The sequence below is a fragment of the Rhinoderma darwinii genome, chromosome 3 (genome assembly GCF_050947455.1).
Source record: "Rhinoderma darwinii isolate aRhiDar2 chromosome 3, aRhiDar2.hap1, whole genome shotgun sequence".
Classification (NCBI taxonomy): domain Eukaryota; kingdom Metazoa; phylum Chordata; class Amphibia; order Anura; family Rhinodermatidae; genus Rhinoderma; species Rhinoderma darwinii.
This window is the reverse complement of record NC_134689.1, coordinates 240135785-240160616: the sequence shown is the minus strand read 5'-3', so window position 1 is coordinate 240160616 and position 24832 is coordinate 240135785. Positions and strand designations below refer to the sequence as shown.

At 40.6% G+C, this 24832-nt stretch overlaps 1 protein-coding gene across 2 annotated transcripts in view; it reads left to right on the top strand.

The window, feature by feature from the left end:
- SND1 (staphylococcal nuclease and tudor domain containing 1) overlaps window positions 1-24832 on the top strand; it is a 684058-nt gene that overhangs the window by 617836 nt on the left and 41390 nt on the right. For both annotated transcript variants that reach the window (XM_075857566.1, XM_075857565.1), the window contains exon 18: window positions 11757-11898. In XM_075857566.1, the coding sequence (XP_075713681.1) occupies window positions 11757-11898 (142 nt within the window). The remainder of the gene's footprint in view (window positions 1-11756; window positions 11899-24832) is intronic.

Genomic DNA, 24832 nt, shown 5'->3' with positions numbered 1-24832 from the left:
CCGAGGTCCTGACTTGTGGCAAACATTCTGTAACCTAAACTCTCCGGTTTATGATGGAGGACAGCATATGCTGCAAACAGATGGCCCTCACTTCGCAAAATCTGTACATCTTAATTCCAGCCAGTGATAAATATAGATGTGCCAAAACAATAAAGATAGAAAATCCCCTCCGATGAACACATGCACAGGGGAGACAGACGAGGGGGCGTTTTGTCTCTTACCCACTATCCCAAATACTAGCAGAGCATGTCTGAAAATATTACTACTAAATGAGGTGGGAACCAACATTCGTGTCTGCTGCTACCACCTACATTCCTATAGTGCCATGTTAAAATCACAATTGTAGTACTTTGGTTCTGACCTTATACGGTGTCTCCTGAACGGAATTGATTTAATTGATCCCATTTTTTTTTTCTCCCTGGTAATGCAGTGATGGAGGATTATCTCCATTTAATCAATTACATCATTACTCTTTCCTGAATTCGGGTCACAAGAAGATAATATATCAAATAGAATTGTATACTTCCAGGACAGTGGGTCAGATACACATCGACAGCATACAGTTTTCCTTCTGTATGTCCAATCTTTGCTTTTTTCATACGCATATGTAGTATTCTAGTTTTTCCTACTACCATGGTGCAAGATCTCTACTCACCTTGTTTACTAAAGGTGTCAAAGAATTAGACTTGCCCAGTTAGAGAGGGGAATGTCTTGGGGGGGAGGGGGGGTGGGATGGTGAAATATTAAGCTTCCCATTAAAAGTTATTAGGATTAGCCAATATATACATTTTTAAAAAAATGCATAGTTCAGTAGACTTCCTCCTAACCTAGTTTCATGTCGTCCTGTGATGTTGAAATTAATTGACATAGGGTACGGCCACCAGCTTTTCTGATATCAGTGGCCATGCAAGTGCAGTAGAGTTGTCTTCTGATTCTGCTGGCCGGGCTTAAAGAGGCTCTGTCACCAGATTTTGCAACCCCTATCTGCTATTGCAGCAGATCGGCGCTGCAATGTAGATTACAGTAACGTTTTTATTTTTAAAAAACGAGCATTTTTGGCCAAGTTATGACCATTTTTGTAGTTATGCAAATGAGGCTTGCAAAAGTACAACTGGGCGTGTTTAAAGTAAGAGTCCGAGTGGGCGTGTATTATGTGCGTACATCGGGGCGTTCTTAATACTTTTACTAGCTGGGCGCTCTGATGAGAAGTATCATCCACTTCTCTTCAGAACGCCCAGCTTCTGGCAGTGCAGACACAGCGTGTTCTCGAGAGATCACGCTGTGACGTCACTCACAGGTCCTGCATCGTGTCAGACGAGCGAGGACACCGGCACCAGAGGCTACAGTTGATTCTGCAGCAGCATCAGCGTTTGCAGGTAAGTAGCTACATCGACTTACCTGCTAACGCCGATGCTGCTGCAGAATCAACTGAAGCCTCTGGTGCCGGTGTCCTCGCTCGTCTGACACGATGCAGGACCTGTGAGTGACGTCACAGCGTGATCTCTCGAGAACACGCTGTGTCTGCACTGCCAGAGGCTGGGCGTTCTGAAGAGAAGTGGATGATACTTCTCATCAGAGCGCCCAGCTAGTAAAAGTATTAAAAACGCCCCGATGTACGCACATAATACACGCCCACTTGGACTTTTAAACACACCCACTTGGACTTTTGCAAGCCTCATTTGCATAACTACAAAAATGGTCATAACTTGGCCAAAAATGCTTGTTTTTTAAAAATAAAAACGTTACTGTAATCTACATTGCAGCGCCGATCTGCTGCAATAGCAGATAGAGGTTGCAAAATCTGGTGACAGAGCCTCTTTAAGCTAGCTATACATTGTGATTTCAGTTGGTAGTTTTCTGATTGTCTTGTTGTTCATGCCTGATCTGTGAACGCCATAAAACAACAAATCACCAATCGATCCCTTGCTTGGTCTGTCGCCTGTTCTAGGGTTTTATTGATGGGATGCAGATCTATCCTTTTGTCATTAACAACTTTCCAATGACTAGACCTGACAATGACCAAAAAAATCCAACACTGCAGGTCAACTTTACCACAAATTTCTGCCTTTTGGTCGGCATCCATCAGGCTGATTCAAGTCACCAAAAGGTGGCCTTTTCAGCCGTCCAAAATCTTTAGTGTATGGTCAGCTTTATTTAGAGTTTGCATAGCCAGAACACGCACCGAAGCACCTTGCCCAGTCACCACAGCGGCTCGTGTAATTCAATAGGATGACCCCAGGCATGCATCATAGCTTGGAAGAAGGGCCAGGAAAAGGCACTTTGGTGCCCTAGGCAGAAAAAGTATATTGGGCTCACCCCCCTCCCAGCTGCCATAGATTAAATTCAAAATGGTACTGATTAAGTCATTGGTGGTGAAGGGGTGATGAATGGGTTAATGGGAACATCCCTGGTCGACTGGAAGTAAATGGGTAAGATTCTGTTCGCACTTGCATCATGTGATTATATAATCTTTTGGAAACAGGATGTCATTTTAATGGGACAAATAGCGCTGTATGCAGAACTATTTTTCCTGTCAAATCTGCAGGGACTGCAGATGACAGTGTGTTCAGTGGTTCTTTACTCGAGTTTCACTGCTGTCTGGTGGCCCAATCCCTTGTCCACAAACAGGAGCTGAGAAAGTAGGGATCCTACCATATGGACACTCTAATGACAGGCATGCAGTCACTAACGTATATATACAGTCAGTTACAGCCTACCACTTGCAACAAGCATACACATATACAGCATATACTGTACACAAACTCACACCATGCTTGTCTACTTTTGAGTAGTGAGATCAGGTAGTTTCCAAGAAGTGGTGTGATAAATGATGCACAGGATCTTTTAACATATGCCTACCATATACATAGGCCATGCCCCCCAAACACCACTAACCTAATGTATTTCAAGGAATGCATATGACTTGTTTATCACACCCTAAAATTAATAGACACCAGACTAAAGCCCAGAAAAAAATACAGTTCCCAGCCCCCCCAAAATTATTGACCCCAGAATAAATCCCGATCCCAGAAAAGTAGACACCAGACCCCTAAATAAATTTTTGGCCTTGAAATAGACCTCGGACTAAATATAGACCCAGAATAAACACACCAGACCCCAAAATACAGGTCCCAGACTAGACTCCCTAAATAAATAGACCCCCAGACTCCATAAATAAATACACACCACAGACCAGACTCCCTAAATAAATACACACCACAGACCAGACCCCATACACTTACACACAGCTGCTCACTATCCTCCTCTTGCTCCGGAAACTTGCTGCTCCGCCCTCTGACTTCAGGACTTACCCATATATGGTCATGTGACCTTATTTATGCAGATCCTTCTATAGCAACAGGACCTGCACACATATGGTCATGTGACCTTATCTATTCAGATCCTTTAACAGCCCTGCACACATTTATTCCCAGGATCATTGTACATGACAGTTTTGTCATGCTTTTTGACATGACTCTTGGCAAAAGACACGTGCAGCTATTCCCATTTAAAGGGGTTGTGTCATGAGAGACATTTATGGCATAGCCACAGGATATATGCAATAAATGACTGATAGATGCCGGTCCTACCGACGAAACTACCACCTCTCCCTACAGAGGTCCCCTTCCTGCCTGGTGAGTCGGCTGCAGCCTGCCGTATCAAGGCTGGCTATAGGTTCACAGCAGGACGGGTTTCTGAAAACCGCTGAACTAGGCTGTTTGTAACTCCCGTAGAGGTGAATGTAGTTTCCTCCAATACTCCCAAACTATTGATAGGTTAATTGGGATTTCTATTAAATTGACCTTAGTGTGAATGTCTTTGAGATGGGTAATTAGATTGTGAGCCCAATTAGGGACTGGTGTGAATGATTAAAATTTCTGTACAGAATATGTTGGTACTATGCAAAGTACAGGAAATAATACTTAAAACATTAACAAAATGCAATATACTATGAAGAAATATATATATACTCCTAGGTCTTTCTTACTTGAAAGTTAGTGGATACCCAAACCAGAAGTTGAATTCTGAGGAAATAGTGTCCACTTTATAAGAATAAAATGAATTGGGGTTTTTCCTGAACCATTGCTATGGTTCTGTTCACTGCCACAGACGTCAGTGAATACTCTTATTTCAGGGTGTATGCTCAGGCATCTTGGTTTGTTACCAGAATTATATTACTATATTACATTGTCAGTAGTCCCTCATAACAATTTATATGCAGAGGAAAGTCGGATTTCTCAACAAAGGGACAGCATAAACTTTTGCAATGATTTTTTTTCTTTATCTCTGCTCTGGATACCGCCCATGTTCTCTTGCATTGCCAAGCTATGTCCACAAACCTTGCGTGGTAATACACCATGACAAGCTTGCATGGCAAGAGAAGCCTAGTCAAGGCAGACCAGTCTGTAATTAATTACATCACATTATTCTCATCGTGCCTCCCGTCACAATGAATTTTATCAGATTTTCCTCTTTGGGCAGCTTCAGAGAATGGGCCAAATCTGTTAAAAGTGTAAAATATAGGAAAATCACGATCGCACTATAACTTTGCAAAAAATAAGTTACCGGTAATGTAGCTGTTATTCTTAAAAGCTCAACATCCATATTCCCTTAATAGAAGCCTGTAACCATTCCAGCTGGACGCAGCGGCATAATCAATGATCAATTTACTTAAAATGCCTTCCTGCTTGGTCATATTAGGAGGTGGTTTGCCCGATACAGCTTTGTGACTAACCATCCAGACCCACGGTAAGCGCTGCAATATTTCAAGGCTTAAACAGTCAGCTTTACAAATGTAAATTTAAGACTGCACATTTTATTTTGCAAACATGGCAAAAAAGTAGCTTTCTATACCTTGCCCCACTTAAAATAATGATTTAGCAGACCGCAGCAGAAAGTGAATCACACAGGTTGGATTTTTCCCTTTTCGATCCTATTTATCTCGGAGATAAGTGATGTCAGTGGTGTATGGAAGCCACTTATCTCCCTTTTTATTACAATGACGTGCATGTTCAGCCGAGTTAGGCCTCATGCACACGACCGTAAGGGTTTTTACTGTCCGCAAATATGGATGCGACGGTTGTTGCACAATTGCGGAAGCGGTCATAGAATTCTATGGGCGAGTTTGTGCCGCAATTGCGGACAAGAATAGGACATGTTCTATATTTTGCGGATCAATTCTATTGCACGGACACACATCTGTAAATATATGGAAAGGTGTACGTGGCCAATAGAAATGAATGGGTCTGCAATTTCATCCGTAATTACGGATTTCATAATTACGGATAAAACCTATGGTCCTGTGTAAGGGGCCTTTTATTGTGCGCATGTTTTGTAGTGTCAAGCAGATGCTGGTGCAAGGATCAACTTTGCAAAGATCAGAAAGGAATTCCTTATCTCCCATTTTTACTTTGAAGGGTAACTAAACTTTCAGAAAACTTATGACATGTCAGTGACACGTCAGAAGTTTTGATCGGTGGGTGTCAGAGCACTGAGACCCCCACCGATCGCTAGAACGAAGCAGCAGAAGCGCTGAGCCGCTTGGTTTCTGATTGTAATCCGATGTAGTGGTGTACGGACTCAATACAAGGTCTTTGAGCCCGTACAACGCTATATCGGCTTTCCGAAAAAAGACTATCAGAAACTAAGCGACTCAGCGCTCCCCCGAGAGCTTCTGCCGCTTTGTTTTAGCCGTCTGTGGGGGTCTCAGTGCTCGGACTCTCACCAATCAAAACTTCTGACATGTCACTATGACATGTCAGACGTTTGAATGTTTAGTTACAATTTAAAGCGTTTTTCTCATAACACATAACCCATTTTTTTTGTTGGAGTCTAAGCAAATGCCTGTTTGCGGCTGCCAGCCGGACACTTAACCCTGCAGAGGCCTATACATGTAGAATGTAGTATTACATAGTGGCTATTCACATTGATGGCTTGAGTCTGCCATAGAGCCAGCTCTGGCACATAAAGGGGTAACTGAGAGGGTCCCCCTCTGATTCTATATGCCATAATAAGAACAACCCCTTTGGAGGAGAATGACCACACATTTGCAGCCACATCTCCACCGGGATCAGCAATTCAATCAAAAAAAATGCAGCAACTCCATGACAAAACCGCAACTATGCATACTGCAGTAAAGCATTTTGTGAATGTCCACCCTATACAATGGAAGCTTTATGAAAAAAATACAATACGGGGTGTTTTCAATGGACAAGCATCTGTAATCGCACAAATATATTTATGAAAAGCCCTTTACCATACACTCAGATCAAAATTTACTTTGTACTATACCTGCCAATAGTGTGGTCTGGATTATACAACCACTTAAATAGTTGTATAATCCAGACACAACACTACTGCCAGGTATAGTACAAAGTAAATATTGAACCAAAAATAGATGCTGCTCCTACTAGTCTTCACTGTACCAACTGACCGTAGAGAGAAAAAAAAAAATTCAAGACTTAGGTTTCGTTCACATCTCCGTTGGGGCTCCTTTAATGGTTTCTGTCTGACCTTTCCGTCAGGGGAACCTATGAAAGGAATCCAAACAAACACTGATTACAATGGTGACGGATCCGGTGCAAATGGTTTCTGTTTGTCACCATCGTGTAAGGGTTCCGTTGTTTTGACGTAATCCATACCATAGTTGATTGCGCTATTCATTCCGTCGAACAATGGAACCCTTACACAACGGTGACAAACGGAAACCATTTGCATCGGATCCGTCACCATTGAAATCAATGGTGATGCAAACAGAAACCTATGGTTTCCATTTGTTTGTTTGGATTCCGTTCATGGGTTCCCCTAACGGAAAGGTCTGATGGAACCCATAAACGGACTCCCAACACAGATGTGAACGAAGCCCAAAGAGCGCTTGTAGTGTTTTATTGCGACTTTCTCAGGTGGGAAACATTAGCAGATGCTCCCGCCTGGTAGTGTGGCACTAATGGAGCAATACATAAAATGATGTCAAGAAATTGGAGCGATTCAATCAAGATGTATGGAATCCCAACTTTTTTTGTCATCAGATTAACGGGTTTAAATTGATGGTTTCAAAGAGCATTTCTCTAATCTCCATTGAATATATATAAGAAACTTGTATTCATAAATAAAACAGTGGGAAAATCTATATAAAAAAAATAGATGCACAGAGAAATCTATAATCTTCATTGAAAATATTCTGAATCGCATATTGCCAGAAACTAGATAAAAGACCAGGCTAATCCATGTCAGGCATTCCTACTGGTTACATAAAACATCTGCCTGTTTAGTAGGCTAAATATTCTACTGTTGAAGCCAGAAATGTCGTACCAGTCATCCAGCTTTTCTACGGATGGATCTGAATTCAATTTTGCCCAGTTCTCCTGCCACTTGGAGTTTTTTTCTTGTTGTGAAAGTAACTTGTTATCCTATCCACCATCGTGATGAAGTATAAAAGCTGCAGTCAGTTGGGAAATCTGGATTGGTAATTGTAGTCATGAGAGTATAGCGTTTCTTCGAGGATTTTAGAAATGTCACTAGGATGTATAAAAGGCCATTTCTCCCCTCCTTTCCCCAAAAGCCGCTGACAACTCGGATAAATGAGCTGCAGGCAGAATTGAAGAGTTTTGTCAAACACTTAAAAAAATGTTTTTCAAATTTTCTAGTAAAATACTAATTGACCTGAAAATCCATTACTAACTGGTGATGAGATACAGTGATGGATGCTTTCCAGTGGACCAGATACCTTCCCGTTCATCAAATGATCCCTTAAATTACATCCCTTTGAAAATCTCCTAAGTGAAATGAATGAGCAAATCTGAAGAACCATATGGGTGAGATTTTTCTTCTGGAGCAGTCAACTGTGTTTTTGGAATGAAGGAGGGGTAGTGGTCTCTGTGACATAGTAAAATCCCCTCCGTCTCCTGATCTGTCAGAATCCGTGGGATTATCAGCATGTCACTGGCCACGACTATCGCACATATACCTCATTATAATGCAGTACTATGGAGAATTCGCTTGTTCCTCCTCTCGTCTTGCTGTCCCTGGCATGTTTTCCATTATTCTCTTTGCATCCGGTTTCCAGCTCTACTCCTTTTTTGCTCTCCCCATCATCGCTTCTCTCTTCCTCTCCCCCTCCCTTTCTCCTTGTGCCAAGTTGTGTAGCTGCTCGATGAAACTCCAGCTTCTCCGTCTTAAATCAACTCCCACAGACAATAAATCCTACCGGCTGAATTGTATGATAGGAGTTAGAAATGACTGGTTGCATTTAAGATGTAATATTGCAAATTGGCTGCATTAGCAGATGTTCAGCTGCTTCTACTGGAAGGGTTTAGATCAGAATCTCTCGGTGTATAATGGCAGTATGTTCTAAAAGCCGAGTACATCCAGCCATTACCCAGACAGGAGCTTCCACTTTATTTTCCATTAAAGCCACAATCCAGAAGGTTTTGCGTTTGAGCAGGGTCCGCAACTCTTCTAGTGGTCTTCAATTTTTCTAAAGAATAATGTAATACAAATTGTCTGCAATGATGGGCTCCTCCATTCCGCACATAACCTTATTGTAAACTTGGCAAGCGCAACCTGCTGGACACCCCGAACGCAAGATCAAAAATGGCTCTCGAGTCAATCCACTCCACAAATACCTGTTTACAAGCAGTACTGCTCCGTGGGGACATTACCGTAATATCAATACGTTAAGGTATTTGGCAGTAGTCACAAGAGGGATGAGAATAATGTATTGGCTTTTCATTAGATAGTCATATGCAGCGTTACCCGTCTAATGACACAAAGTGCTGCCTCGTCGCAGTCTCATGTCTACAGGGTTTCCGGGGTTAAGTAACGGGCTAATGGCATTAATCCCATCCTTTTCCAATCTCAATGACCTCAATCATGACCATAAAAACTGATGTAAAGGAGTGATCGTAAATGTACATTTATGCGTTGTTGCAGAGTTTTAAAGGGGTCTTGTGTGTATGTATAATATACATCAATAGTTGTGTTCTATTGAACTGTCTGTAATATTTGTAGAAACCTCACATTTTGATATCAGAACATGACTATTAGGGCTCCTGCACGTGACCATTGTTTTCTTCAGTGTCCTATCCATTTTTTTGTGTATTTTTTTTGCTGATTGCATATTAAACCATTCATTTCTATTGGGCCATGCACGCATCCATTTTTTTGTTGATCCGTGTGTCCGTTCCGCAAGATTATAGAACATGTCGTCATCTTCTTGTCCGTGTTTGCGGTTCGTCTCACCCATTCTAGTGTATGGGTCTGCAAAAAAAAGCCGTGAGGATGCGTGTTTTGGGGTCCGCAAAACACAAACGGTCGTGTTCATGTGATGCCTTATCCAATGACGTGTGGCACTACATACACCCCAATTAGGGTATGTTCACATGAGGTCGTTATGTCCGTAATGGACGGAACGTAATTCGGCCGCAAGTCCCGGACCGAACACAGTGCAGGGAGCCGGGCTCCTAGCATCATAGTTATGTACGAAGCTAGGAATCCCTGCCTCGCTGCAGGACAACTGTCCCGTACTGTAATCATGTTTTCAGAACGGGACAGTAGTTCCATGGAGAGGCAGGGACTCCTAGCATCGTACATAACTATGATGCTAGGAGCCCGGCTCCCTGCACTGTGTTCGGTCCGGTACTTGCGGTCGAAATACGTCCGTCAATTACGGACGTAATGACCTCGTGTGAACGTACCCTTATTCTCCTGCAAAAGTAGTCTGTCCATCTTTCTGAACTTTTCTAGAAAGTTCCTGCTCCTGTACTGACATGTTGTGCTTCTTCAACATAAAAAAATCTTCAGCAGCTGCATTGTGTTTTATACAGTAATGTGCCCCAGCTGCTGCAGAATATAATACACTCCTCAGGTGCTACAGTCCTCTTTTTATGAAAAGATTGAGGAGGTTTCATATAAATCAACAGTGGACAGGAGTCTCCTCATGACTTCAAAAAAGAGGATCTGCAGCAGTTGAGATGTGTATTACATGATCCTTGTAACCCAATATTATAACTACTCTAATTGTGGTTGGATCATTTAGGGTGACCCTACACACAGTGGCCATGCTGCGGTAGTGTGCCCCGCAGCTAAGAACCACAGGGCAACTGCACATGGTATTACCACAGCTTTTGGCCGCACAGTTTGTACATGTGAAGAACGTGTTTTTAATGTGCTTTACCTATGAAAGCTGCACGGTTAAAAACCGCATAGGAAAGATGCATGCAGTTCTCGACATCATGACACACTACCTCCGCACAGCACCCATGGGCCTAGTTCACACAGAGTATTTTGCAGGCAGAAATCATCTGCCTCAAAATTCATAAAAGAATTTTGAAGCAGTTTTTGACCTGTCTTCACTTTCTTGTCACATTCAGCACCACAGGCAAAAAACACTGCAATAAACGGGAGATCAGTGGGAGATCAGAGGCAGCACTGCGGCAAGAAAGGACTTGCTGCTTTCTTTTCCTGCGAGCGGCTAAAAGCCACTCTGGGTAAGAAAACGCCATTTCTCAGCGTTGTTTCCACGTCAAAATCAGCGCCAAAAGACTGTGAAATGGGCCATAGTCTGATACTGAAAACTGGCTCTATAACTTAAAATAGTGTTAATAATGTATCTATGTTTTCACTGTGGCCCCAGATGTCTTGTAAGATGCTGCAGGTTCTCTGTTTGCTCGAGAATTTTGTTAGTGACTGGACACTGCTGAAATTGAAAGGCGTGCTCTTTGTTGGATATAGAAGTGATAAATCCAATGGTATACGGAGTGACTTGTTGGTTTACTTTGTATCTGACGGTAATCTTGAAGATCATAGTTGGCAGCAGGGCCCGCTCCTCTAGTGGAGACATGGTGTATTGTAGGCACTAATTCTTCTCTGGAGTAATTAGCATCTCTGTCCGTTCCCATCCATCACTCTGCCTTCTCTCCACCTGCTGGGGACTATGTCATTTCCAAGTTATTTTTGCTGAGGTTATAGAGGACGGATTTGACAAGGAGAGGCTGTACCCAAGAACTGCTTGGTGATGGGCATTTTTTTTCTTTTCAGCTGAGCTATTAACATTCGTCAGATTTTGCATTATTAAAGCTAGCTTTTCTGCAGTGATTACATATTACACTATCTTGTCAGATGCAGAATCCTTGTATACAGCCTGTGGCCATTTTAATGTATTATACTGACTAATAGGGATGTATTTTCATGAGTCATATTTTTAGCGTTTTCTTTACATATTTGGAAATGGGGGGAAACCATGCCGCTTTTTACAATAGTGTTGCAGTTTTGACGCAGTTGTAAAAATCGCAACTATAAATTGCAGAGAAAAAATACTCCCTGTATAAACACACTAGGAGTATGTGTATTATGACATATTGCTAGGATATGTCATCACTTTCTGATTATTGGGGGTCCCATTGTTGGGAGCCCCACAATCCTAAGAATATAGGGACTGCTGAGCTGGTTAAGCGCTGCATCCCCTTCAATGTTTTTTCACTACACAGCAATACTTCTTCACTTGAATAGAGCTGTATTAAACCAGCTCCGTAGCCCCTACATTTTCAGGATCAGTGGGGGAACCAGCAGTCCCAAAATATTGATATTCTTCATTTTTTTTCCTTGATAAAATACATATTTGCATTGTTGTGTGCTAATATGTACATGTTTTTATTTTTTCTACTGTAAATAGGTCCTACAAAAGGCACGTATTGTGAACACATCAGTCGCTGGCCTTGCTTGAATTCTCCTAAAGGCTTTTTTTTTTTTTTTCACAGGTCTGGTCAAAGTTTGAGGAGCAGCCTGTAGAAGAAGTAGTTGCCGTGGTGGAGGAGAAGGAGAGAAATGTGAACTACAAACCTGTCCTGGTGACAGAGATCACAGATGAGCTGCATTTTTACGTCCAGGATGTTGAGACCGGTAAGGAGCTCCTTTTTGTCGCGCAGTGTCCCGTTTGTAAACAAGCAAGTCTCCTGCGCTGGTATGAGACAGTCCATTGTAAACTTTGTTCTTCGCATTCTCACTGTGCCAGTTTATAGGCTCATAAATTCCGGGCACTGCTGCTCTTGGCTAGGCACAGAATTCATTAAACTCATGAAGTGAACTTTGGGTGCAATATTAGTGCAATACATAACACTGACACATGGGAAGAAAGAATTCCAGGAAAGGTCATTTCTGTCATTGGCAAAAACATTTTAATATCAAGCAAAAGGACATATGTACATTAAGTTTATGGGTTATATTTCTGTGAGGATAGAGCACTTAGGATGTTTTGCAGTGTTGTTAATCTGCCCATATGCCTTAAGGGAATATCGTAGAACTGCAATTTTTCATATTGCTTCCCTGTCTCATGACATTTGCATATACGGTGCTTTACAGTGACTGGCGCTATAAATTTAGTTCCCTCACAATCATCCAAAAAACCTATAGTACCTCATCAGTATATAGCAAGTAAGAGAATCTGCTTGAAAATGTTTATATTCAACGTAATTTCTTCCATCTCTCTCTGCATGCCCATAAGCTGGTCTCGTCTTCCAGTTTGAGTGAAGAGAGATCTGTCTTGATTTTTGCATTGTCCTTACTACTACGTACCAAGTCTTCGTATAAACTTTTTTTTTTTTATAGTCCACTGTCAATAGTGTTGATAAAAGTCTTCAAGGTTTGGGGCAGGTGTGCCCTCTTGGTTGCCTTATTATGAAAGTGAAACCCAAAATCCCAGTTAAAGAGAACCTTTCACCTGCCCATACATGTGCAGCATGTAATAGGCAGGGCTGTACAAGCCCTGTCTCACTTGAAATTATGTTTCTAACTTCCCCCGTTATTTACATATCAGTGCCGTTATATTTGGCGCCCGATATGTAAATAAGCCCCTGAACTGTCAATGGCAAAGGGCCGAGATCTCTTTACTCTGACACTGTCCAATCAGCTACGGACAGTGCCAGGTCGGCTTGCGCTGTGTTCCCACACTGACTGAGAGAGCGATCTCTGCAGAACCACCAGTCTGTGTGTGTTTTCGCGGGAGAGAACACAGCACAAGCCACTCTGACACTGATTGGACCGTGTCAGAGCGAAGACATCACACCCCCTTGCTATTTCGTTAGATAGAAACGCCCCATTAACAGTTCAGGCGCTTATTTACATATCGGGCGCCAAATATAACTGCAAAGATATGTAAATAGAGGAAGATAGGAAAATAATTTCAAGTGAGACGGTGTTTGTGAATCCCTGACTATTACATGCTGCACATGTATGGGCTGGTGAAAGGTTCCCTTTAAGTAACATTTTGAGGACAGAGCTTTATTTAGTATATTTTATACATAAAAGTGGCGTGGTTGATTATTATTATTTTTTATTTTTTTTTAACTTTGGTCGGCAACACGTACGACAGTTTAAAAAAATAAATAAAGGGCCGTGTAAAAAATCCAGGAGTTGTTACTTTCAATTTATCATTTACTTGCGCCATTCTTTAATGCAAACTAGAGACGTATCTGTAAGAAAGCCATGTAGGTAGAGTTGATGTGCCGAGTATTCATGAGCTGCCCAAGTTATTTTAAATGGCGTCCCTCGGGTTTTCGATCATGGCTCTGGTATTTTTGAAGACAAAGACAGCGCTGCGCACTATATTCGATAACAAGAATAACGTCAATGTTATTGTAAACAGACGCTAATACATGCACTGTTAGTGTCTTTGCAGGCAAGACATGTTCATCAAGAAAATCTTTCTACAGATTGCTGGATTATTTATAGAAACCAGTCAAACATGTCATAGCAAACTGACACGCTACACTTTTCATTTTGAGCTTTTTGTTGTGCATTTTGTACTTGGAATAATACTTTAAATGTAAATTGTACATTTGAGTACTTCTAGTTGACACATTGGAATCAGCCTTTTAACAGCTTGAAATTAAAGGGGTTGTTCTATCAGGACATCTCATGTCCATGTGTCATATTAGGAATAGTGACATCATAGAGAGGAATCCAAATGAATGGGGCTAAGCAGCAATGCTGGCACTTTACAATCTTGTATATATTGTTCTCACTATATCATATATGATGACTGCATGGGAGCTGATAATTTTCCCATCCAAATATGCAGTTCTGCATCTCCATTCATATTCGGTACTCGAAGACTGTATCATTTCATCGCTTATTCGTTTAACACCAACTCAAACCACTTCTTATTGCAGTAGATGCCAACTCGGTTGCTTTGATGGAATTGTTTATGGGTTTTTTCTATCTGCTTTTAGTCTAGTATTGAATGTGCTTCATAGATGTATATTTTTTGTATTATCTCTGCAGAGGAAGGAACATGACCTCTCGCTATTCAACCCCTCCTATCATCCACCATGCTCCGCTTTTTGTTTTAATTTTTTTAATTAGTCCCATTTAATTAAGGCGACATTATTAGTTGAAAAGAAAGCGGTCCACATTGCCCAGGGCTATAATAAACTGACAGCATCTTTTTCTCTTCCTTGATAATAGTCTACCGTTTGGCAAATGTGAGAGATATCTGTTGAGTTGTTTGGTGGCACCGTAAATGGGAGGGGGCTAGGAAATCTCGCAAGAGGTGTAAGGGCTGAGACAGTTTATTACGAACTCCGTCTCCCAGATCTGCTATGATCTAATTGAGACATTAATGTATAGATAATGCCTAGAGCTTTAATATTAAAAATGAAATCACGAATTAAATAGTTTTTACAAAGGCTCAGTCATTTCCCCCCCCCCTCCCCCAGTGTTTTATATCTCCCTTTTTTTATTCTTAGGGTATTTTCACACGTTGAGTCAAAAAACGTCTGAAAATACGTTGCTGTTTTCAAGCGAAAACAGCTCCTGATTTTCAGACAATTTTGTATCCACTCGCGTTTTTCGTGGTGTATTTTAAGTCCGTTTTTGGAGCTGTTTTTCAATGGAGTCAATGAAAAACTGCTCCAAAAACGTCCCAAGAAATGACCTGCACTTCTTTTTACGCACCGTATTTTGAAAACGATGTGTAAAATTACACCTCGTGGGAAAAGAACACCGTAAATCCCATTGCAAGCAGTTTGCAGGTGTTTGGAGGCGTAATGGTGCCATTTTTTCAGGCGTAATTCGAGGTCATAAATGGCCCGAATTACATCTGAAAACACATTGTGTGAACATACCCTCAAAGAGCTTCTGTCACTACCCTTTTCCTGCCTTTCTCCCGCCGCTGATTGACGGTTTTCTCTCTATGCACAGTAATAGGGTGAAATCTGTCAATCAGTGGCAGGAGGGCGTGGTTGGTGCCAGCCCCCGTATAAATCCGCTTCTTCCTCACATAAGACATAATAATGCTGAAATCAGCGCCTCAGTCACTACCTTATGCTGCCCTCAGAGAGAGCAGGAAACATGCATTGATAGATGCTCTTTAACCCCTCGGTGCCACAGGCATTTTTTGTTTTTTTTATGTTCGTTTTTTCTCTCCCGCCTTCCAAAAGCCATACATTTTTCAGTCGGCATATTTTTTTGTAGAACGAGTTGTAATTTTTCATTTCCTTATTTAAAGTATCATAATGTACTGGGAAAATTAAAATAATTTTTTTGTGGCATGGAATTGGAAAAACTGCATTGTTTTTTGGGTTTCTTTGTAACGATGTTCACCATGCGGTAAAAATGAAATGTTAACTTTATTTTTCAGGCCATTACGATTATGGCATATTCAAATTTATATTGTTTTTATAATGTACTACTTTTACATAGAATAAACAATTAGTTTTTTATTTTGTGTCGCCATATATGAGACCCAAAGCTTTTGTTATTTTTCTGTCGATGGAGCTTGTATTTTGCAAGTCAGGCTGTAGTTTATTATTTATTTTTATTTATTTAAGTTTTTATTATTTTGCGATACATATGCTTTTTTGATTACTTTTTATTCCAGTTTTTGGGAAGCAAGATAACCAAAAACAGCAATTCTGGCGTTGACCCGACGGGTCAAATAACAGTGATATTTTTAACAGTAGGACTTTTACAGATGTGGCAACGCCATTATGTTTACTTTTTTCATTGTTTACATTACTTTAGGGGAAAAAGGTTTGAAGATTTTCATTTGTTTTTACATTATAAAAAAATTTAACTCTTCTACTGTACTTGGGCATGGAAATGTGGGCAGCCTAGAAGAGATTATGTAGCCGTGCATGAGCTGAGGGCAGTAGTTCATGTGTGTGAACATCTGTTCCCCTTTCCCGTGAACGCTACTTTCCAAACTTGACTTTAATGATTTTATTTTAACACTTAAAGAAGTTACGGCAGGTGCAGGAGGTAGTGCTATATACTGCCAGCCATTTGGATTGATCTACGTACTAGAAAAATCACTTAAAATGGTCTTTAGTATCTTAATGGAGAAGCTATTTTGTTATAGACGTGAAGTCCATTTTACTGTATATATTTGTATACTGTAGCAAAGCTACAGGAAAGGAACAGTAAAACTTTTCCTTTTACTAGATAGTATAAACTGTGGAGCAGTTTAATAGTAAGGCTAGATCCAATATTGGTAGCCTGTCAAGGTCATGTATGATTTCTACTTTCTAGTAGGGTAGACTGTTGCATCAGACAATTGTGTTTTTTATTGGTATTGTATCTTGTTGCATGTCCCAAGTAGACTCCTATGTGTAGGTCTAGCTTAAAGGGGTGGTACAAGATTAGGAAAACATGGCTGCTTTCTTCCAAAAACAGCACCAAACCAGTCCACTGCTTGTGTATTGCATAGTAGCTCAACCGTATTCACTTAAATGGAGCTGAGCTGCAATACCAGAGACAACCTATGGACATGCGTGGCGCTGTTTGTTTTACATTGCTGCATCTAGTATTCTTGGAAATGTCATCAGTATGTTAATTGCCTTTCTATACACATGTGGCGGTAATGGTGCAACAGAACCACGGCCAAACCACATGTAAATACCTGGGGTTTTGCGGCAGTTTTACAATAAAAAAAAAAAAAAAGTTAAGAATCATGGAACACAGTTGTAATTGGAAACTAGAGATTTATACTTAATTTCCACAAATGTGATGCTACTCTTTTTAGAGATCAATGATTATATGAGCTAAAAGTAAAATATGATGGCTTACGTTTTACTTTATAGCAGTGAACCCAAGGATACAATTCTAGTAAATTCAACATTTTAATAGGTTGATTTAATAGCAGCTGATCCCCAATTTGTAGATGAAAGGGAAATTAAAACGGATTGTCTCACAATGACAACCCCATCCATATGCCCTATTAGAGCATCTGGACGTCAGAAGAGGGTCCCCTCTCCAAGTCCGAACATAGAGCTGCTCATAAAAAGCAGCTCTAATGGACTCTGTATGTCTATTCGTTGAATGGATGAATATTCTTGGAAAATGTATTGCCAAACGTGGCTACCCTTAAGGGTTAGAAAAGACGGAGAGGCAGCAATCAGCTGATGACCATGCGGGCTTTGTGTATAAGTTCTCTTGGTTAAGTTAAAAAGGGAACCTAACTAAAATTACCTCAGGTCACTCAGTTTTGGTTTTGTTTAGTCAATAAAATGTTTAATGTTTTTTAAACTACCCTCTTACATATTATGAAGTATAGTATCATTATTATTTTTCTTTATTTATATTTGTGAACCTCAAGATTTGTATTAAAGTTATTGTTGGACTTATAATTTTAGTTGGTTTTTTTATGACCTTTAAACCGAAAGACTTAACACATGCCACGTAAATATAAGGCTTACATTTGCAACTAGAGATTTAATAAATCTTTAATTCAATAGTTTAATTATTAAGAGGTTTAGTGCCTTAAATATTAATGCTACCCCTATTATAAGTTGTCTAAAAAGCAGAGAAACACAGTAAATGAGTACGTTGACCTCCTATATAAAAAGTAAAAAGAAATCCTGTAGCAGGCCGTTACATTATGTCATAACATTAAAATGTTGTCACGATCAGTGAATATGATTACCATATGTCGAGAATCAGGATCTATCAGGATTAGTTGCGATCTAAAACTAATGTATTTTTTCAATTGAGAAGTCATTACTTCAGCTTCATTTTATTATTTTTTAAACACACTTTAGTCTTTGCTATACTACAGACACATTATACAAAACTTGATTTTATTGATGGGGCTATATAATAATGTGATGAATAAAAAGCAATAATAGCCTCTTGAGTAGTAGTTTTGTAGTTATCAGTGATGATGTTCAACTGTGAGCCGCTCATGTGCTTTTATCTGGGCACTAGTTTTTGCCTTCTTCCTCTTCTCTTTTACTTACTCTCTACAAGTTCTCCTTCCCTAGGTTTTTTGCTATGACCCCCTTCTCTGTACCTTTTGGCAGGGCTACCTTTTAAGTAATGTATGTTTCGGTTACTATCAAATTCCAGTTCACATACCTTTTCACTGACTGCTTGGATGTTACTTGGAACAGGTTTAATTTTTACAATATTTCAAATTTTTCTGGGTAATCATCCCTGAGTTGCTGCAGATGTTTTCAAGATGGAGCCTCCCCAGTTATTCTCAAGGATTGACCATATTTCGGTCTATCCCTCAACTCCATAATAAACCCTCCACTCCATTATCTCCAATCCACTCAGCCACACCCTTCTATGTTTGTCTTTCACTCATTACAAGGCTCACTGGTCTCCAATCCTCCAAAATTGTTGAAGAATCTACCCCTACTCTGACTACACTCCCCAAACCTGTGAAGCCATTGAGCACTTCCGCTCTATGATACCTCACCCCAGTTTGCCTACCTTCTCGCTAGTGATATTTGATGTTCAATTCAACACTGAAACTTAGCAAGAAGCTGGACCATGGCGGTTTTTCAGCCCATTACCACAAATAATACAGCAAGCTTCTTTTCCAAACCGCACGTTCTTCAACACTCTCTCTCTTCTTCTTCTCCCCCCCCCCCCTCATATTATTTTACTGGCCCCTATCAATGCTCCCAAAACCTGATAGGGACCATAACTCCTGGGAAAAAGTTTCCAATTTCATTAAATATATTCACCAAAATCTGGGCACTGTGACTTAAGTTTGGCCTGGGGGCATTGATAAGGAAAGATCATGTAGGCTTTATCTCTGCAGACAAGCTGGAGATAATAGAAGAATGGCTATCCACTGGATCCATGCTACTGGAGCAAGGGCCATGTTACTTTCTTTTGATATCCAGTAAGCTTTTGACTCTTAAACCTGGCCTTATCTACTTTTTGTCCTCTCCACCTGGGGGTTCCGGATTGCTACAAAGCCGCTATGGGCTTCCTGCAGAAGAACGTTTCCAATGCTTACAATGACATCACTTCATTACCCCCTGCTAAAGAACGCAACCCAAACAATTGCTCTGACACAGTTTGAACATTGCTGTCATTCCCACCCACGTGCCTCTGCTACAATATCCAAATTTATTCCTGTCTGCTTTCTTCCTGTTACTGGTCCCAACTTAACTACATCTCCAAGTGGGAAGCAGACTTAGGTTCTTGTTTGTCCCATATAAATTTGCCAATCAGAATCACCCAATGTAGCATGGTGTTTCTGCAATGTGTTAATTATTGAGACCTTATATAAAGTGCTTGTGTGGTGGTACTTTGTGCCGACTCAATCCCTGGGTACTCATCTACCGGTTTTCGTAAGTGTTTCGCCTCTAACTTCCTGAATAAAACCGAGTTTCCAGGTATATGAGCAATGAAAATCTTTCCTGCCTCTTAGCAGGTACCAAGGAAAAGTTAACCCAAGTGTTGTCCCCTTCGCTGATCTATATATTTTCTGCTGGCACAACCCCAGATCTTCTAACGCTCTAAGACATCTTTGAGACCAGCCTGTCCCTACTAACCCCCCCCCCCCCTTGTTTTTCTCTTTTTTTTTTTATTCTTTTATCTTACTCTTTTGTCCTATTTTTTCTTCTGTTTTGGTGGAGTAACCCCTCTGTTGCATTGCTTTTTACATTACATTTAAAAATCATACGTAAACAGGTCTGACTACCCCTTCTGCATAACATAGTTTTAGAAATATGTTTTTGTTTTTTTTCATTGTTCGCTTCAGTGGTCTATCAGGCCTTTTCTTGTTTTGTTGTAACATATATATGTTTGTTTATTTATTAGTCTGTTAACTATCTTACATGTTTTATTGTCAATCTTTTTATCTCTTAAGAAAAATTGTATTTGGAAATAAAATGTAATTAAAAATGTTGCACACAAAAAATTATTAGATAAAGTTTTTTTAAATGAAGCAATCAGTTAAACAACCACAGGCACATTAACTCCTTAACGCCGAAGGACGGATATATCCATCCTCTGCAGCTGCTAGTTCGCGCAGGAGGACGGATATATCCGTCCTGTCATTGCGCAGGTACTGACACTGTACCCACGCGATCAGCGGCAGGAGCACGGCTGTTATACACAGCCTGGCTCCTGCTGCAACTGCCGGAATCGAAGCGCGCGCCGATTCCGGCAGTTTAACCCATTAAATGCCGCTGTCAATAGTGACAGCGGCATTTAATGTGTTTGACAGAGGGGGGAGCTCCCTCTGTCACCCGATCGGCGCCCCCGCAAACAAATCGCGGGTCGCCGTCGGGTTTCCATGACAGCCGGTGGTCTAACAAAGACCCCCAGGTCTGCCTTCAGCATCTGCCGGAGGCATGACCTAACAGATTGCCTGTCAGTTTTACACTGACAGGCAATAATGCTTTGGTATACGAAGTATACCAAAGCATTATATATGCGATCGGCACATCGCATAGTGAAGTCCCCTGGTGGGACTAAAAAAAAAAATGTAAAACAGTTAAATAAAGTTTGTGAAAAAAAAAAATAAATAATTACAGTCAAAGTCAAATAAAACTACTTTTTTGGCCCAAAAAGTGGTTTTATTTAGTAAAACTGTCAAAACAAATCACACATACACATATATGGTATCCCCGCGATCGTAACAACTTGACCAATAAAATGAACATATTAATTAAACCGCCGGATGAACGGCGTCCAAAGAAAACGCAAAAAACAACGTCAAAATTCTCTCTTTTCTCCCATTCCCCCCATAAAAAATAAAATAAAAGTTAATCTATAAGTTCTATGTACCCCAAAATAGTACTAATAAAAACTACACATTGTCCCGCAAAAATCAAGCCCACGTACGGCCACATCGACGGAAAAATAAAAACGTTACGGCTCTTGGAATGCGGCGATGCAAAAACAAGTAATTTTTTTCTAAAAGGGTTTTTATTGTGCAAACGTAGGAAAACATCTAAAACCTTTACATATTTGGTATCCCTGTAATCGTGCCGACCCATAGAATAAAGTTAACATGTTATTTATGCTGCATAGTAAACGGTGTAAATTTATAACGTGAAAATTAATGCTGGAATAACTGCTTATTTTCAATTCTCTCCTAAAATAAAGTTAATAAAAGTTAATCAATATATTATAAGCATCTAAAAATGGTACAATTACAAAATACAACTCGTCCCGCAAAAAACAAGCCCTTATACGGCTATGTCGACGGAATAAAAAAAGAGTTACGACTCTTGGAATGCGACCGTGAAAAAGCAAAAAATAATCCTTGGTCATTAACGTGCAAAATGGCTCGGTCATTAAGGGGTTAAAAATAACTAAACTAAAAACGTCCCCGTTTTTATTAAATAAGAATCATAAAGCATAAAAAAAAATACAAATTATATATCCCCTTATTTGTCACGACCCATAAAATAGGCATAAAACATAATTCAGGGTTTTTGGAGAACAAAAAAGAAAACACTACAAAAGAAACCATGGCGGAATTGAATTTTTAGCACAAAAACATTTGCATAAATTAAACGCTAAATGTTATGTATCTAAAAATTGTACAAAAAAAATGCAAAAGACAAGACTTTCTTTTTTTTTCTGCGATGATGTGTAAAGTTACAGCTCCCAGAATGCAGAGGCAAAAAGGGAAAAATGTGCTGCGTCCTTCACGGATCCATTTAGCATAGTAAACCATCATCTAGAATCCAATGGAGCATTCCACTATTGTTGCATATCTCGATATGAAATCTGAAGCATACAAAGTTACTGTAGGGCCCCATCGACTTCTATGGGTGCCATGTTATGCCTCCATACTACTATGAACTTGTACAAAGCTGTAATACGGCCATTTGTGGATGTATGGGCACAAAGTTCAAAAATCTATTGAAAAGCCTATTTTAGAAAAGTGCAGGCTGTTGTAGCAGCACGGAAGGCGGTCTAGCTCCATATAAATGGCCATAGTTCAGTACAAATGGAGGTAATGTTCGCATGGAGCATTATGACCAGGCCCCGGCACACTTTGTAAATGATGTGTATCTTTAGTGTTGGATATATATATGCTGGAGTGAGCAGAACACAACTAAACAAGTTTCACACATGGTGAAAGTGTGTTTATTATTCAGACGGTTCTGCTTTTCCCTCATTTGGCTAATTAAGTGGGAATCTGCATTAAGACAAGTGGTATTTGCCTTTTAACATGATTTAAACTCCGTTTAAGGGATTGTATCCAAAATATTTAATCTGTGAGCTCTGCAAGTGCTCCTTTTAATGGGTATTATGATCGTCATAAGAGGAGCGCTGGCAGCTGTTTGGCTCTCTTACAAATGACAGTTTTGGTTGGCAGATAGTTGGCTGCATGGTGAAGAGATTCTCCTAGACACACACAGTATGTACAAGAAAGTAGAGAAGCTCTATTGTTACAAGGTCATTCAAAGGGCAAAGTTATCCTTGAAGCAAAGGCACCATCTGGAGAATCCGGTGCATACTTTTTACATAGAAGTCATGTTGCCGCCTATGTCTTACTCGGCAGGAGTTTGTTGCATCACGGTGCACCTCTGCAAAGGATCAGCTGCTTAGTAGGTGGCATTTGGTATTCTTCAAGTGTTTAATGCACGATTTGTTATTTTATTCTCATTTTAACACACTGCCTTCAGAAGTTCTTCTACATCCTATTCCCCTGTTGGTCTCTTGACACTTTCCTCCCAATGCACTGTGTTATTAAAGGAATCCGTTGGGTCATGAGTCCAGGCAATGCTCTTGAGCCTTTGACAAACTGACGCGATTTACACCTCTGTGGTCCGTTGCTCAAGATATTCACTTGAGGTTTCACGCTCGCAAGTTTCCTTTATAAACTATAAGCACCAGCAAGCAGAGCTAGCACACCGTATATACGACGTTATGCTTCTGCCCTTCGTGTTTGGTATTGTGGTAAGTTTTTGTGCTTTGTGCGGAGATATATACTATGCTGCGGTTCCAGAACTGTAATTTGTTTTACATTTGCTATTCCTTAGCCTGCTGTGTATATTACTGTTTTTTTTCTCTGGAATTCTATTTTGTTCTTCGGGGATTATGTGTCTGCATGCAACCCTAAATGACTTAAATCAAAATAATGTAGGCATAATACTTTCTATAGATTTTTAATATATTATTTTATATGGCAACAGAAAGCTGGCCTTCAGAACAGGAAAACCCATTCAGCAGAAACGGTCACTTATATCTTTTGTTACTCTGACATTTTGTTCTAGCTCATGAATACCATTTCAATTTATTTTATGGTCTAACAACTTAATCTGGTGTTTGCAGATATTCATCTACAGTTACACCCTCCATAGCCACAAGTTTCTTTTACCAGTGAATAGTTTGTTTAGATACATTGCACTAGACCTTTGTGTACAACTTTCAATCAACCTATTTTCTAGACCATGTAAACCACATGTACCAAGGACAGTAACCACATGGTTTATACTATGGGCAAAAGTATCCTGCATCAATAAAATGAGCAAAAAGGCTGAGGTTGTTTTTTTTCATGGAGAAGATGAGAAGCAGTAGGATAAATAGGGGGTCTCGCCAAATATACACTCCTTAACATTGAAATTGCAACAACAAGAAGGGCATGTCGTAAGGTTATGCAAATCGAGAAAGTAGCAGGTGTCGCTAAAATCTGCAAATGATCAAATTTTCAAACACCTAGCTCCAATCTGTGGCATTTGGGAGAGGCATAAAAGCCAGATTGAACGTTTTTTTAGCCACATGAAACCTCAAAAATCGGATGAAGTGGTGTGGGGTGATTGTGCGATGCCTCCTGTTCGTTGACGTGCCAGTTATCGCCACTTGTCACAAACTGATAGGGACAGACTCCTTGAACTGAGAGACCTTGGTTTATCACTCAGGAAATCGCTAGCCGCCTAGGCCAAGATGTCAGCCTTGTTCAATGTTGCGTGTCTTGGAGGCTGGGAGAACAACAACGAACGGGAATGACAGCAAGAGGTGCTTGGAGACAAACCTCTGCACGGACGGATCGTCTGATTAGAAGAATGGCGTGTAGTGATCCATTCCGTTCTGCAAGTGAAATTGAACGACACATCCTAAGCCTAGGGCGCCAACCAGTGTCGACACAAACCATTAGAAGGCTTTTCCACGACATTGGGCTATGAGCCAGACGGTCCATTGGCAACACGTCACCGCTCTCAAGGGCTATCAGGGTGCACTGGAAGACAGCGATGGAGGCTGGAATAGAGGTCTATCCTCTTCAGCGATGAATCCCGCTTTTATCTTGGACGGAATGATAGCCGGAAATCGGTTTGTAGACCACGTAGGGAAATGCCATGAAAAGGCCTTCACAAGGGAACTTCACACCGGGGTTATGGTGTGGGACGGTAAAATGTACGGCAGCCGGACCCCTCTAGTCTTCATTTCAGGTACACTAACAGCTCGGCGTTACATTGATTTGGTCGTGGAACCAGTGGTACGGCTGTTTCTCCAGTGTGTCCCTGAAGCCGTTTTCAACAGGACAATGCCAGGCCGCATGTTGCTCGTGTTACTGTCAGCAGCCTGCGTGGCCTAGACGTGCTACCATGGACTGCAGCGTCTCCGGACTTGTCTCCCA